Source organism: Halichoerus grypus, chromosome 11 (genome assembly GCF_964656455.1).
Source record: "Halichoerus grypus chromosome 11, mHalGry1.hap1.1, whole genome shotgun sequence".
Classification (NCBI taxonomy): domain Eukaryota; kingdom Metazoa; phylum Chordata; class Mammalia; order Carnivora; family Phocidae; genus Halichoerus; species Halichoerus grypus.
In genome coordinates, this window is record NC_135722.1 from 7,298,695 (window position 1) to 7,314,387 (window position 15,693).

Here is a 15,693-nt window from a genome sequence, read left to right on the forward strand (position 1 = left end):
CCACCCCCACTCCCCACCCCCGCCGCCCAACCCCAGACTCTCGGGCCCACAAGCCACCTCTCAGCTTGTCCTGGGTCAGAGCTGACCCAGCCAGTTTTTAAACACCCTAGCCCCAGAAAGGGAGGGAAGTGGTACCATGGGTTCCAGATGTTTATCCAGGAGGAAGAGCGAGCCCCTCCACTCCCATTTGTGGGCACTGGCTGCATCTCTCCTTGCTCCAGAGCACCTCCCTGAGGCTGTTGGTCCCTGCTTGCTGGAGCTCAGAGCAGGGTGGGGCCCAGGCTCCCGGGGCCGGCCGCGCTGCCGGATGGGTGGGCACCTGCCCCCGTCTGGGCTAAGTGGAGCCGCTTCAGTAGACGTAGGGCAGGATTCGGTAAGGCACGCGCCGGCAGTACTCATGCCAGGCCAGGCCGTACTTCCGCAGGCACTGCTGCTCGTCCCGGGCCTCCCGGTGCACCAGCAGTGCCGTGAAGTAGAGGAGGTAGAAGTAGGGCAGCAGGTGAGACACTCCTGTGGGGAAGTGGAGGCTGTGACCGCCCAGCAGCTCCCCAGCTCACAAAGGTTTCCGCATCGAATGGCTCACAGGGACACTGGGGCTCCGGTGAAAGGTCCGGGTCTGCAGCAAGGGGCTGGCTCCGCGAGGCTGGCGGGGAGGTCTGCCCCCAGCCACTCACTGAGTCCATTCCCAGCTCCCTGACTGCTCCCTCCACTAGGCTGCATCCCCGTTCTCCATTCCACACCCAGACGGGGCATCCTGTGGTCACCACCTCTGTCCCTCACACGCGCGCGGTCCCCGTCCTGTGCCCTCCCAAGCCACTCACCACAGGGCAAGGACCAGGCCAGAGCCATGATGAGGTCTCCAAGGTAGTTGGGATGGCGGACCATACCCCACCACCCAGACACCAGCAGCTGCCGCCCCGTGGCTGTGGGGATGGTCTCAAGGCCTGGGGAAAGACAGGGAATGGGATGAGGGACCTGGAGGAAGCCCAGCTGCACCACTTCACTCATGGCACCCTAGAAACCCAGCTCACCAGCCACTCTGGGGTCAGAAGGATTCTTTCGGAAGATGCTCTTCTGGGAATTGGCCCCCCGGAAGATGTAGTAACCAACAGCTAGGGGAAAGCATGAGCAAGTGGTCAGGGTTGAGGTTTAGAGCCTTCTACTTGACCCTGACCATCCACCCACAGCCCAGTTGGCCTGGAGAGCTAGGACCCAGTCCCTCCCTCCCCCCCCCCCAACCTCCACCGCTGTGTTAGAGGAGCGGCTGAGGCTTAGTACCTACCCGATGCTGAATAAACAGAACATGAATGAATGAAAGGGGGAGGAGCCCCCTCCTGACTGACCATTGATGAGGCAGATGACTGAGGCCATGGGCAACCCCAGGGGCTGCGGGTGGTGGAGCAGGAACTGGGCCTGCAGGCTGTAAGTGAAGGGTACCCAGGCCAGGTCCCCAAAGGCCAGCATGAAGCCAAACCCGTCGTGTGTGATGTCCATGGTTGTGAGAACAGCCTCCTGCAAGGGTGGGACCCAGACACACCCACTGAGTCCCCATGAGGTCCTCAATTGCCCTCCCTGCCTCTTCGCCCAGTCCAGCCTCACCTCATGCCAGAGAGCATCACCCACATAGAGGAGCTGGAAGCCATTGACCAGCCACATGGCCAGGGAGGGACTCCCCCGAAGTTCTGCTTCCTGCATCAGCAGGGCCAGGTTGATGAGGACCTGGGGACATGGGAGAGGGAGGACAGGGCAGTCTGTCCCCAGCCCGCCTCCAAAGCCTCCTTTCCCCCACCCCATGTGGAAAATGGAGATAATCATGGACCTGCCTCACGGAGCTTGTCTGGGGACTCGTTGACATAGTGAATGGGCAGCACGAAACATGATGTGTCTGGCACATAATAAATACTCACTCGTGTGAGTAAACCCATTCTGGTAGCACTGGGTGGTGCTGTGATTAACGTTACCACTCCTAACCCTCACAAGAACCTTCGCAGGAAGTTCTAACTTTATCCCATTTCACACATGGGGAAATCGCCTCGGGGGCCAGGGTGCAGATCCATGGTGGACACTTGGCCTCCTCTCACCTCTAGTTTCCAGGGTGACATGAGGCACCTTGCCCAAGAGACCCTTTGGGAAATCGTGACCACAGTCCAGCATGGGTGATTATAACCCAAACCCACAGTTGGCATGTCCTCGAGGCCACTAGTGATGGACAGCTTGCTCACCCAATGATCAGTCTCAAGCGCTGCACCACTAGGACCAGCAGGCCACACAGCACCAGCCTCTCCTGTCCTCAGAATAGATTTTGAGCTTGATTTATTTAAAGCTGCACCTGCTCACCTAATTCCCTCCATGCCTTTCTCCCTAGCACGTAGTGCCCCTGCCACGCTACATATATTTCACTCAGGTTTTGTCTGTCTTTCCTAGAATGTATGCTCCACGAGGGCAGAGTTTTGTTTGTTTGTTTGTTTGTTTTTTGCTTTCCCATAACTTTTTTTCTCTTTTGTCTCCTCGTATCTAGAGTAGTGCCCGGGGCACTCAACAAATATTTGTGGGATGAGTGATTAATGGTTTACCTCTGTGCAATAGTGGCCCTGCCCTGTCCTGCCCAAGCACTGCTTAGGCGTCCCACCCCTCCTCCTGGCCCACACAGACATGCCCAGCCTGCCCAGCCTACCCAGCCGATGAGGCCAGGTCGCAGTTCACAGAAATATTTGAAGTCGAAGGACCAGATGCGCGGGTTGAGCTCCCGTCCCAGGAAGAAGTCGTAGATGGGATTGCCTGGAGAATAACGGAGGCTGAAGATGCAAGTGAGCACCCCCCATCTGCTTCTGTCTGCACCCTACTGGGACCCCTCTCACCTGAGTTCCCCCCAGGGGCCAGGGCCGAGGCAGGGGCCACCAGGGCCTTCAGATAGAGAAGGAGGCTGAAGATGAAGGCGGTGAGGGTGGCCGCAAAGGCCAAGGGCAGGAGCATTTCCGGGAGCGCCCCCAGAGGCAGCCCGGCAGACACAGCCAAGCCCACCAACAGGGCTGTCAGCACCAGGGCCTGGAAGCCTGAACCACAGTACACAATGAATCCTGGGGGCTGCACCCCTACACCTCTGCCCTTCCCCTTCACTGCCCCCTCACCCCGCCCCCCCAATACACAAACACAGTCCAAAGCCCAAGGAGGTCAATGGCCCTGCCCCTGGGTCACCCCAACCACTGCTCTGGTGCATAGAGTAAGAGCAAATGCTGCGGTTGGGGGTGGAGGAACAAGGGACGTGGAGAGGGACAGTGAGATTCCCCCAAGGCTACCCTGGGCACACAGCGTAAAATAGGCATCTGACGGAGCTTGGGTCTGGGGGCTAATCTCCACTGGGCCTAGAGCTCCATCCCCACCCTCACAACTCTAGCGCAGGGAGCCATCCCCCCGCCCCCGCGTCCACGCACCGTTAATGGGGTAGCGCAGGCGACTCTTGTCCTTCAATTCCTGTCCCTCGGCCACCTGCAGGCACAAAGGGTCTCTGATAAGGGGTGAGAGTGTCTTCTCTCCAGCGGAGCCCCCTCCCTCCGCCCGCCTCCCCCGCGAGCCGAGTCCACACCTTGCCCGCCGGCAATAGGTAGAGAGCCGCCTGAAGGCCGAGCCAGGTGAACCACAGCAGCAGCATCTCCGGGCTCCACAGCACTTCGGGTCCCGGCAGGTAGGGGGGTGGGCCCAGGAGGCGCGCGGGGCCCGAGCGGGCCACCAGGAGCAGGTGGAACATGGTGGCAGGAAGCAGCAGCATCAGCACCGCCGCGCCTGGGGACCGGGGGCGATCGCGTCGGGCGTCGGCTCCGCAGCTGCCCTCCGACACCAACACCCCCCCCGCCCCGCCCAGGCGCCCTGTCGTCTCCAGGACCCCTCAGCATTCCCACTGCCCTCTTCCATATCCCGTTCTCAGCCCTCAGCCCCTTCCCTGACTTCCATCTTGGGCCCCGCCCCCTCCCCCCCCCAAAGTTCCTCCTCCTGCTCTTGGTACAATCCTCCACTCCACAATCCGGTGCTGTGCAGCCCCCTCCCCAGACAGTCCCTCGCAAGCCCCAGATCCCTCTGCTTCTGGAGACCCTTCAAAGCTTTCCACCCTCAGATCCTAGCTCCTCCGCCCCCGCCCCGTTTGAGCCCTCGCTGAGCCTGACCACAGATTCCACCCCGCCCCATTACCCAGGGGTCCCCCGAATTCCAGCGGAGCCCGGGAGCCCTGAGGAGAGGCCATGGTCTCCGCTCCACCGGCGGGGGGGGTACACAAGAGTCCGTCAGAGAAGCACAGTCCACCTCCTCCCCCAGGACATGAGCTTGGAGACGCGGAGGATCAGCCCACTGCACAAGCACCTGCTTGGTCCCTGAGCTCGGACTGCTACCGCTCGAGTCCCTAGGTCTTTAAGTGGACCCACCCCCGGCCCATCCTGGGCCCACACTCCAGCCAATCGGTTTGGGGGGCGGGTCTGACGCGGCCGCCTCCTGAGCCACCTCACAACTCCACCCCCAGCCAGCCCCGCCCCCGCAAGCAGGAGGGAGGAGGAAACAACACGTCTTTATTGGCGGGTCTTGAGGCCCGAGGGGAAGGGCCAGCGGACGCAGGGACACCAGGGGATGGGGGAGGGGAGGGCGACTGCACAGGTCCATGCATGGCAGCGGCCCGGCCTAGCCACGCTCGCAGATGACCTCGACGACACTGGGTTCCATGGGCACTGGGTCCGGGCAGCGCAGGGCAGCCGAGGCCACCACTTCGTCCAACAGCAGGTGCACGAGCTCCTCATCGGCCACGAAGCGCCACAGGTAGAGCTGCAGGAAGTGGCAGTCCACCTGCACCTGCTGCAGGCCGAAGCGCCCAAAGGTGCGCAGCCGCACGCACTCCAGCAGCGTCTTCAGGCTGATCTTGATGATGCCCGTCAGCACCGACACCTGCGGGCAAGGATACAGGAATGCAGCCCGGGGACAGCAGGTGCTGGAAGGGGCACTGGGTCCCTGAGGCCACCCGCATTCTGTGCACAGGCCAGAGAGACAGTAGGAGGCCAGGAGCTGCGATGGGGTGTAAAAGCCCCAGGACCCCCGTAAGAGGGAGGGACACATACAATGTTGGCACCATCATCTGGAGAACAGACAGGGAAGGCCCAATGACATCAGAAGCAGAGAGGGGAGTCAGCCCTGACATGCGGAGGGGAGAGACTTGCTGAGTTACAGGCAAAAGAACACCAGGTCCTAGAATGTGGGCTGGGTTGGGGCAGAGACTATGGTGTGGACAGGAATCCCTGGGGAGGACCCGGACTACTGTGACAACAAGGACAAGAGCCAAACAGGCATTCTAGATGTGCATCCAGACCCAGGCTGGGAGCACACCAAGGTCAGGGCAGAGGGCCATGGAATATGGTGATGGTGGGGCTCTGGATGACATTCCCTCCTAGAAACAGCCCACAGAGTCTCAGGCTCCCTGACTTAGTGTGCGACTGCTTCAGCCAACCTTCGCAAGGGCCCCTGGAAAGTGGGGTCACTGGGGACTTCAGACCTTGTTGAATTCCACAGGGCTGAACACATCAATACGTTCAGAGAACAGTTTCTGGATGTTGCTCAAGAGATTAGTGTCCATCGGGGCGCTGGATGGTGGAGGAGACAAGCATTCAGAGCCCACCCTGCACCCCCAACCCCCTTTGTCCATTCCAACCCCCCAGGGTTACCCTGGCCAGCCAGACCTGGGTGTATAGCTGGGCGCATAGCGGCCCTGCTGACGAGAGCTGCTGTACACCGAGAAGGTTCTTTTGCTGGAGTCGCTGCTCTGGGCCTTGCGGACACCCTCTTCGTACAGAAGCCCCACCTAGTGGTGGAAGGAGGCACTGCAAGGAGGCCAGAGCAAGGGGAGCCTCCTGCCCACCAGGTGCCCAGGGTGAGGGCCCAGGACACCCTAAATTACAAACTCATTTATTACGAGAATCACAGGGTAGTGGGGACCTAGTATCTGGTTGGTACCTGGTCACTACAGAAGTGGGGGAGTGGGGCAAAGGCGGGACATAAGACCTGGTACTGAGGCCCAATCTTCAGTGGTAGCCCTGCCCGCCCTGATTCCCTGGGTGACTAGACCTCAGTCTCCTCATAGGTGAAATGGGGGCAATGACGCCCCGAGTCAGGGCTGAGGAGGGACGAGGCCACAGACGCAGGCACTGATGTCTTGATCCTCCCAGGGTTGTTCCCCCCACACCCACAGCAGGCATGAGGACCCCCTGGCCAGCCCGGGGGGAAGCACCTGCACGTCGATCGCCGTCGTGTCCTCCACCACCCGCTTCATGACAGCACGCACGTTCCGGGGCTCCAGGGTACTGAGCCAGTCCCGTGTCTCCACACTCTTGCGCAGCATCTGTGATATGACCAGGCCCTGCACCTTCACATAGTGGGTCAGTAACCGCCGTGCTGTCTCCCTGGCTTCTGCACACAGTGTGCTCACGGGTGTCACTGGAGACTGGTCCTGAGCCAGAGGCGCAGAGGACAGAGAGACAGTGAGTGCTGGGGGCAGCTGAGGGGCGCCTGCCAAGCAGGAGTGGGGCACAGGCTGGGCCTAGGCAGCTGGCCTGGGTCTGACCATGACAGCACTGTCCACGGGGGACCACCATCCCCGACCCTGCTGTGAGCTAGTGGTTCACCTGCACGAGAAACTGTTCATCGGTGAGGGTGAGGATGTAGGAGATGGTGGCTGTCTCATAGTCCAAGCAGAGGCGGGAGAGAAGCAGGAGCAGAGCAGGCGGTGTGGCGCCCCCCTTCTCCCCAGGGCTGTCACAGAAGCTCTGAGCCGTCTGGCACATGGAGCGGATGAAGCCCACGATGAGGCCCTCACGAACACCCTGGCTGCAGAACTCGCCCTGTGAGGAAGAGGGCCCCAGATACACAGCAGGTCCCCTCTTCCAGGCAGGGGCTGCTAGTGACCCTCTTCTGGGACCCTAAATGCCCTAGCCCCTCTCCAAGGGACAGCTCCATCCTGCATTCCAGGACCCAAAAGCAGCTCCCCTGCTTGGGGGGCTGGGGGGGTGGAGTGCAAAGGGACAAGACAAAGCCAGCGCTGGGGACCCTGCTGGCAGATGCCCTCCCAGCCTTCCCCTCCCCTCCAGGCTGTGCCAGTCTTCCTCGTGACAGCCTGAAACCACATCCAGAGTGCCTGGGCAAGGACTGTGTGCCCTGATAGCTGTCAAACTCTAGGATGAATAAAAGAATGCCCAGAATAAGGCGGCGGGGGGAGGCGGGGGGAGGATGCCCAAAGGCAGGCCATACCCGGAAGTAGGGCTTGTTGGAGAACGACACCTCCTTGGCCGTGAAGAGGTGCACAGCTGCCAGAGAGGCCTTGATGTGGCTCAGGATGGAGCTGGCCACGTTGGCCAGCAACTCGGCCAGGCCCGGGCCTTCCTTTCCAGCCAGGCGGGGTGCGGCCAAAGCCTGCCGCACGTCGGTCAGGCAACCCAGGAAGGCGGCCCGCAGGCCCTGCAGGTGGTGGCCCAGGCGCTCCCGGGCCACCCGCTCCACGATCTCCGTGGCAGCCTCGGCCAGCCCCGCCGCGGCCAGCAGGGCCCCAGGCGCCCGCAGGCGCCGATGGAAGCGGTCCAGCGCCCGCACCAGCAGCGAGTTGTCGCCGCTGCCCTGCTCCTGTGCCAGCCGCCGCTCCACTAGCGCAAAGTAGCGGCCACCCAGCTCCCGGGCGAAGGCCGCCAGCTTCTCGGCACCCGCAGGGCCCTGGGCCGCAAACAGCTCCTGGTAGGCCGAGGCCACCTGGCAGAGGCCACCCACGAAGCCACTTCCTCCGTGATCGGTGAACTCTAAGACGTCGGGAGCGGGAGGGGAGGGCCCCAGCTCTGCCTCCAGGCTCCGCAGCTCGGCCTCCAGCCGCCCTCGGGCGTGCGCCAGGAACTCGGCACACAGCTCCTCCGCCGGCTCGCCCAGGGCCAGCAGCAGCTCCACGCACTCGGCCTGCTCGGGGGCGCCCGAGCCGCCCTCCCTGCGAGGTGGGAGGTGGCGGTGAAGGGCAGGCTGGCAGAATGCGGGGCGGGGCACGCACCGCGACCGGCAGGCCCAGGACCGCGGCGGGGTGGGCGGGGGCCCCCGGGCCTCACCTGAAGCGCTGCCGCAGCTGCTGAGCCAGGCGAGCCGTGATGACCTGGCAGTCGTCCTGGATGGCGCGGAACGAGGGCAGGTGCCGGTACTGCTGCAGCACGGCCCGCGCGCGGCCCTGGTAGCGCACCGCCTGCCCGTAGGCGCCCAGCTCCACGCACTGGGTGAGGCGCGAGGGCAGCTCGAAGAGGAACTGCAGCTTCCGCAGCAGCGCGTGGACGCCTGGGGGACGGGGACAGCTGGTGTGAGCCCCAGGGCCCCCGGCGGCCCGCTCCGGCACCCGCACCGGCTCCGTGACCCGGCCCACCTGCGAGCTTGGTGATGCGCTCGTGGCGGTCCTGCAGGGTGGCGCTGATGCGCGCGCTGAAGTCCGTGATCACCGCCATGTTGGTGGCCAGCCGGTCCATCTCGTCCTCCATCTTCCGGAAGTCGTTCTTCATCTTCCGGATGGTGTCTGGGAGGGCAAGGGGGCGGGAGAGGGCAAAGGAGGTGACTTGGCACAGGGGCAGCACTCAGCTTGCGGCGGCGTCCAAAGGCTCCCTCCCTACCCCTCGACACACACACAGGCACGTGCCCAGACACAGGCCTCCTTCCCAAATGCTCCTGAGCCAGCTCCTCAAGGGTCACATTGATGATTCAGTGCAAAAGGGGCTGCCACAGTAAATGGGAGGGAAGGCCACGTTTTCTGAGCACCCCTTGTGCGCCCTGCTAGGTGGGGAGAAGCCTACGGAGCCACAGTCCCTGCACTCAGAAGATGCCAAAGGAGGGCACAGAGCACTTGGCAAGAACCTGTCTGCTTCTTCCGAGGGGCATCCTCCATATCCAATGCACTGCCTGGCAGAGGAGACACCCTTATGTCCTTCCCAGACCTCCCAAGCCCTTTCACTCCACCTTCTGGACCACAGCCAACCCTCTCTGAAGGGTCCTTTCCCTTTGTCTTAAGGGAAACCTGCCTAAGGAGACAGTTCTTCTTTTCACACCCAGTGCCTCAGAGGCTGGCCCCCTGACACTTCTAGATAGTTTCTACTCTTCTTCCCTTTAAGACCCCAGCTTCTTTGAAGACCATGCCATCAAACTACACCTCTCTTGTTGCCATCCCTACTGTCCTCTGTGCCACACCTCTCAGTTGCTGATCACTGTTACCTTCTTGTGGGCAAGAACGTCCATACGGATGAGGCTTCAGACATTCCTGATTCTCCATTCACGACCTCCCCAATTCCACCCACCCTTCCCTCTGCCCCATCTTTTTTTTTTTTTTTTTTTTTAAGATTTTATTTATTTGACAGAGAGAGACACAGCGAGAGAGGGAACACAAGCAGGGGGAGTGGGAGAGGGAGAAGCAGGCTTCCCGCTGAGCAGAGAGCCTGACGTGGGGCTCGATCCCAGGACCCTGGGATCATGACCTGAGCCGAAGGCAGACGCTTAACGACTGAGCCACCCAGGCGCCCCCCCTCTGCCCCATCTTTGCCACCCTCTCCTTGCCCTCAGCTTCAAGCCTCACCACCTTCTGTAACTCTGATCCTTCACCCTGTCTACCCACTCTAACAGTCCTTTGGCCTCCAGGAACTCCAGACCCAGTGACCCTAGCACAGTGTCACTACTCATAATACCTCTCACAGCTGCAATTCCCTACTCATTCCCCACTCATTTCCCAGCATCTCTAACCTGCCACCAGGGTCATCGGTCATCAGGCATTTACAAGCCCCCTTGCCTCTCTTGCCCCCTCCTTCTATTACTTGCTAGTGAAACCCTACGGCAGGTTAAGCCCAACAAGCCACCCACCCCATGCACCCGAAGAGCTAGAACTGAGCCACAGTTGCCAATTGGCCTCCCTTTATGACTTCAAGTTCCTCCATCCTTCCAAACCCGTTGCTTTCCCATTTTCTAAAATAACATTTTCTCCAGAGTCCTTAAAACTCCAGTACATGCCCCCAACTCTCAATTGGTGACTCTGTTTCACACTTCACAGAGAAAATATAAGCAAACACCAACTCCCTCCAAATCTGCAGAGTACAGGGATAGATCCATGCCTTTTGCTCTCCCCCTCCCTGAGGGGTCTCCTCCAGTCCCATGGCTGTGGTGACTTGGACATTACTGTCTCCAGTACTGACTAGAGCCCAGCCTAACAATCCACTTAACACCTTGATGGGAATGGCAAACAGGCTATTCAAGTATGACATGTCCAAAACAGAATTCCCCAAAACTGTTCCCTCATTAAATTTTTCCATCTTGGCTCCTGGCCATTTTCAGAGTCATTTTGTCTTATCTTTCCTTTTTATTCTTATCTTTCCCCACATTTAGTCCATCAGCAAGTCTGTAAGCTCTGCCTCCAACATTTTGTTTCCAAGCCACCATCATCTCTTGTCCAACCAACTATGGCCAACATTTCCCAAATAATCTCCCTAACTCTACTCCTGAACTTATCATCAATATTCATAAAGGAGGGCTACCTGGCTGGATCAATCAGTAGAGCATGCGACTCTTGATCTCAGAGTCATGAATCTGAGCCCCATGTTGGGTGTAGAGATTACTTTAAAAATATATTCATGAAGGGGGCACCTGGGTGGCTCAGTCGGTTAAGCGGGCTGCCTTCAGCTCAGGTCATGATCCCTGGGTCCTGGGATCGAGCCCCGCATCGGGCTCCCTGCTCAGTGGAGAGCCTGCTTCTCCCTCTCTTTCTGCCTGCCTCTCTGCCTACTTGTGCTTTCTCTCTCTGTGTCAAATAAATAAAGTCTTTTAAATAAAAAAAAAATATATATATATATATATATTCATGAAGGAAAGCAAGGATGAAGCAGAAACATATCTGTCATAGGAGACTTTAATTCACTTCTATCAATCCATGACAGATCAAGTGGCAAAAAGCGAAGGGAAGCTACAGAAGATCTAAAGAACTAATATGGGTGACCTTTTTGGTTTATATTGAATTCTTTTCAGATTCCATAGAATACACTACAACCTTACCATATGTTAGGTCTTAAAGCAAATCTCAATAAATTTACAAAGACAAGAAATTGAAATTCTACAGACAGCATTCTGATCACAATGCAATTAAACTGGAAATTAATAACAAAACTACAAAGCAAAGAGACCCCATCATTTGGGGAAGAAAAAACTTCATTTTTAATCAGCTATTGGGTCAAAAGCAAAACCAAAAACAAAGTGCACCATATAACAATGAAAACACTATAGATCAAACCTATAGGATATAGCTAGAGCAATGTTCAGAGGGAATCAGTTTTAAATCTTTATAGAAATAAATTAGAATAAACATTCAACTCAAGAAGTTAGAAAAAATACAAATCAAAAAAAGCATAATTAAGGAATTAGTAAAGTTAAAAGCAGAGATTAATACATTTTAAAGGAATTTATTTATTTATTTATTTATTTTATTTATTTTTAGAGGGTGCGAGTGGGGGAGGGAGAGGTGCGGGAAAGAATCTCAAGCAGATCCATGCCAAGTGCAGAGCCCATCGTGGGGGTCGATTTCACAAACTTGAAATCATGAACTGAACCAAAACCAAGAGCTGGATGCTTAACCAACTGAGCCACGCAGGCACCCCAAGATTAATACATTTTTTAAATGGGAGAACTATAAATCAAAGATCAGGGTCACTTAAAAAAAAGGATAAAAAATAAAATTTACAAAATGTTATCTAATTTTTTATTTTTTAATATTTTATTTATTTATTTGACAGAGAGAGAGAACACAAGCAGGCAGAGCGGCAGGCAGAGGGAGAGGGAGAAGCAGGCCCCCCGCTGAGCAGGGAGCCCGATGTGGGGCTCGATCCCAGGACCCCGGGATCACGACTCGAGCCGCAGGCAGACGCTTAACCGACTGAGCCACCCAGGCGCCCCGCTAATTTCTTAAAAGGGGAAAATAAGAAATTAAGGGGTGAAATAATCACAAATACACAAATTAGAATAATCACAAGATACAACTTTGCTCAATTCCATGTAAAGAAATTAAAAACTTGAATGAAATGAATAATTTGCTACAAAAACAGAATTTACCCATATTGGGGTGCCTGGGTGGCTCAGTTGATTAAGCATCTGCCTTGGGCTCAGGTCATGATCCCGGGGTCCTAGGGTCGAGCCCCGGATCAGGCTCCCTGCTCAGCGGGGAGTCTGCTTCTCCCTCTCCCTCTGACCCTCCTCCCTGCTCATGCTCTCTCTCTAATGAATAAATTAAAAAAAAAAAATTCTCTCTTAAAAAAATGTAATTCCAAAAGTATGTGAAGAAAATCAGGGAGAATTTTAAAATAATATTAGGGATGGAAATTTCTTTCTACAATACCACAAACTCAGAAGCCATCAAAGGGGAGATTAATAAAACTGTTCGATCCACTAAAACCACCATGAGCAAAATCAAAAGATGAACTTTTTTTTTAAGATTTTATTTATTTATTTATTTATTAGAGTGAGATGGTAACTGTTTGGACACCAAGATACTAGCTTGGGAGAGGAGTGGGTGGTAACTGGTAGGAGGCTGGAGGGGGCCTTGCCAGCCTGGGTGCTGACCACACAGCTTCTCCCTCTCTCTCTGCCCCGCCCCCCCCCCACTCATGTGCTCTCGCTCTCTCTCACTCTGCTCTCTCTCAAATAAATAAAATCTTTAAAAAAAATTCAGTGGTTGGGGTGCCTGGGTGGCTCAGTCGTTGAGCGTCTGCCTTCGGCTTCGGTCATGATCCCAGGGTCCTGGGATCAAGCCCTGCATCGGGCTCCCTGCTACGCGGGAAGCCTGCTTCTCCCTCTCCCACTCCCCCTGCTTGTGTTCCCTCTCTCGCTGTGTCTCTCTCTGTCAAATAAATAAATAAAATCTTAAAAAAAAAAGTCAGGTCACCCCATTCCTCTCATTTCATCTCAGTCAGAGTGAAGAGCAGGATCCTCATAACCACTTTTAAGTCCCTACAAAATCTGGTTCTCACTAGCCCTCTACCCTATCACCTACCACTTTCCTCCTCCCTCAATCCCCTTAAAGTCCCTGCTGTACTCTGAATATGCCCGATGTGCCCTCTCTTCAGAGCCTCTGCCCCTGCTGCTTCCTCCCCCACCAGGGCTGGTTCGTTCTCATCAAAGCTCTGCTCAAATGTCACCCCTTCCGAGGGGCCTTCTCATACTTACTCTAGCTAAAGGCAGACCCACACACACATTACCCTTTTCTCCCTATTTTCTTTTTCTAGCACTTACTACCACCTTTATTTGTGTATTCATTTGTTGTCCATCTCCCACCTAGAATGCAGGCTGCAGGAAGAAGCTTGATCTAGCTGGTTCATTGCTATATCCTCAATATGCAGAACAGCTCTTCTCAAAAAAAAAAAAAAAAAAGGCATTCAATGAATACTTCATGAATGGATATAAGACTTTACAGTACGTATAGATTTAGAACCCCTGATTCCAACACTCACTTTATAATTTTCTCCCTTAGGAAAAAGATAAAATAACAAGCCATCCTTATTAAGCAAGAGCTAAATGTCAAAACTGTACAAATTCTAACAAATGGAAAATGTAATGCTTGCAAAATTCTTATAAGAAATTTCATAGCTCAGAAATTATGATGATTTTTTTAAAGATTTATTTATTTATTTTAGACAGAAAGAGCATGGTGGGGGATGGGCAAAGGGAGAGAGACGGGGGGAGAGAAGCAGACTCCCTACTGAGCATGGAGCCCCAACACCGGGCTCAATCTCCATCTCATAACCCTGAGATCACAATCTGAACCAAAATCAAGAGTCGGACTGTTAACCGACTGAGCCGCCCAGGTGCCCCTAGAAATTATGATTTCTTGCTGGTTGATGCTGGTATTAGCAAATAAAGAGGTGCCTACTCATTAGACCTGCTTCAAATCAGACAAAAGAACAATGACTACACCCAGCATTGTGACACTAGTAGAGTAAGAGACGTTAGAATGAACCTCACGAAAGTTCACCCAACATTCTCATGGACCACATGTAGGCCCTCAAGATCTGCCTCTAGGACTAAGTATACAGGGGTCCAAAACTATCACAAAAGTCTGAGTAGTGCATTTCATGAACATAAGACAGCAGTTAGTGTGAATGATAGATGAACATTGTCTAGCACTGTCCTAGACAGAGAATAAAGGGGGCAGGAGGGGGAAAAAAAAAACCTTTACATGATCTTTGTGTCCCTTAATGTCATAAATTTTCTGTTTCTTTGCTTAATTTAAAAGGGGTAAAGGGATAGAGGAAGGGAGGGAGAGAGAAAGAGAGAAAGAGAGAGACAAGCCCACCCTCAAGACAGACGTGGGCAAGAGAAGAAAGCTACCACTAATGAGAGAAATGAACCCTTCCTGAGACATCCTTAGTGTCAGGGTTTCTAAGTGGTTCAGATAAATCCATGTCAGTCTAACATTTCATTTTGTTTTTTTCTCCCCTTTGATCCTCAGAACAACCCTCTGGGACCAGCTATTACCTCTATAGTCATTCAACCACAAAAGCTCTGAGAGGTGAGAGTGGATTAATGTCAGGGAAGGCCTAGAATCTGGGTCTCCTCCCCCTAAATCCCCTGCTGGTTTCCCCAACACAGGACAATAGGTAAGCGGGACTGTGAAGGGTGCGTCCCCGTGGGAATCACCTGTGGCTGAGATGAACTTGTTGTAGTTCTCATAGACCAGGGTCTGCATGTCGCTGTCCAGAGCCCGGATCTGTCGCACCATGTCTGTCTCACTGTCCATCAGCTGGGCCAGGGGGCACTCTCTACGCAGCTGGAGGAAATCGGGGTGTTAGTGCTCAGGTCGGGGGCTTTCATGGCCCTCGGCTTGCCCCTACCTGGTCGGCTTTCGGTGCAAGAAAATCCTCATCCCACCCTTGTCAGGAATCCTAGACGTGGAGCCTATCAGTGGCACAGGTCAGGAGTTACCGGTCAGTTCGACCCTATTTGGGGTTTGTCAGCCTTTGAAATGCTCAGAGTCAGCCAGGGCCCACTCCAGAGCCTGTCAGCGCCTGGGCCACGCCCCCTACCCCGAGCCTATCAGAACATCAGCCCAGGACACCTCACACCCCGCACCTCCTCAGGCCAGTGCAAGTCTGCCCATGCCCCCCTTAGACTCCAGCTCTGCCCCTGCTTCCTGCCCGAGGGTCGTCTTGTTTTTAGGAACCCCTGCTTCCCTCACCCCCGCAACAAAGTCGAAGGCGTGATCTGAGGGTGCAATGTATCGGGGGCCTGGTTCCCCCAGAACACACACACACACACACACACACACACACACACACACCTTGTCCAGATACACTTCCGGGTCGAAGTGCGCCCCGTTGAGATCCGTCGGGTCCAAGGGGTCCGACCCCGGGGGGCGCCCCGCAGTCTCCCCCTCCGAGAGGCCGTAGTAAAGCTTCAGCATCCCGTGCGTCTTCCGCCGACGCTCCGGAGCCTCAGCCTCGGGCCCCTCCGGAGAGTCCCCAGGTCCAGACCCCGGGCCAGGCCCAGCGGCTGCCGCCGCCATCGCTCCAACTGCAGCCCACGGGCGTGTGGCTGGGAAGGGGACCAGGAGGAGGCACTTCCGGGAGCCATAAAGTTCTTGTTGCAACGAGGCAGTCCTTCACTGAAACGTCCCCCTGCAGCCCTGGGTCCTTC

At 55.7% G+C, this 15,693-nt stretch overlaps 2 protein-coding genes across 3 annotated transcripts; both read right to left on the reverse strand.

Moving 5' to 3' along the window:
- Positions 1-137: 137 nt before the first annotated feature.
- On the reverse strand, positions 138-4,430 carry TM7SF2 (transmembrane 7 superfamily member 2). Of its 2 annotated transcripts, XM_036101181.2 has the most exons (10): positions 4,183-4,427; positions 3,584-3,780; positions 3,432-3,486; positions 2,859-3,053; positions 2,675-2,778; positions 1,600-1,719; positions 1,344-1,512; positions 1,032-1,112; positions 822-944; positions 138-510 (listed from the first exon to the last, which is right to left on the reverse strand). In XM_036101181.2, exons 1-10 carry the CDS (start codon positions 4,232-4,234, stop codon positions 350-352), a joined length of 1,257 nt encoding a protein of 418 aa, XP_035957074.2. In that variant the 5' UTR covers positions 4,235-4,427; the 3' UTR covers positions 138-349. The 2 variants fall into 2 exon arrangements, with proteins under 2 accessions (XP_035957074.2, XP_077913916.1); XM_078057790.1 differs by lacking the exon at positions 2,859-3,053 and having other exon boundaries at positions 4,183-4,430.
- Positions 4,431-4,536: 106 nt separating this feature from the next.
- VPS51 (VPS51 subunit of GARP complex) lies at positions 4,537-15,674 on the reverse strand. Its single transcript, XM_036101180.2, has 10 exons — positions 15,338-15,674; positions 14,698-14,827; positions 8,411-8,557; positions 8,106-8,325; positions 7,273-7,990; positions 6,651-6,866; positions 6,257-6,475; positions 5,709-5,830; positions 5,525-5,612; positions 4,537-4,923 (listed from the first exon to the last, which is right to left on the reverse strand). Exons 1-10 carry the CDS (start codon positions 15,560-15,562, stop codon positions 4,663-4,665), a joined length of 2,346 nt encoding a protein of 781 aa, XP_035957073.1. The 5' UTR covers positions 15,563-15,674; the 3' UTR covers positions 4,537-4,662.
- Between the last annotated feature and the right edge of the window lie 19 nt (positions 15,675-15,693).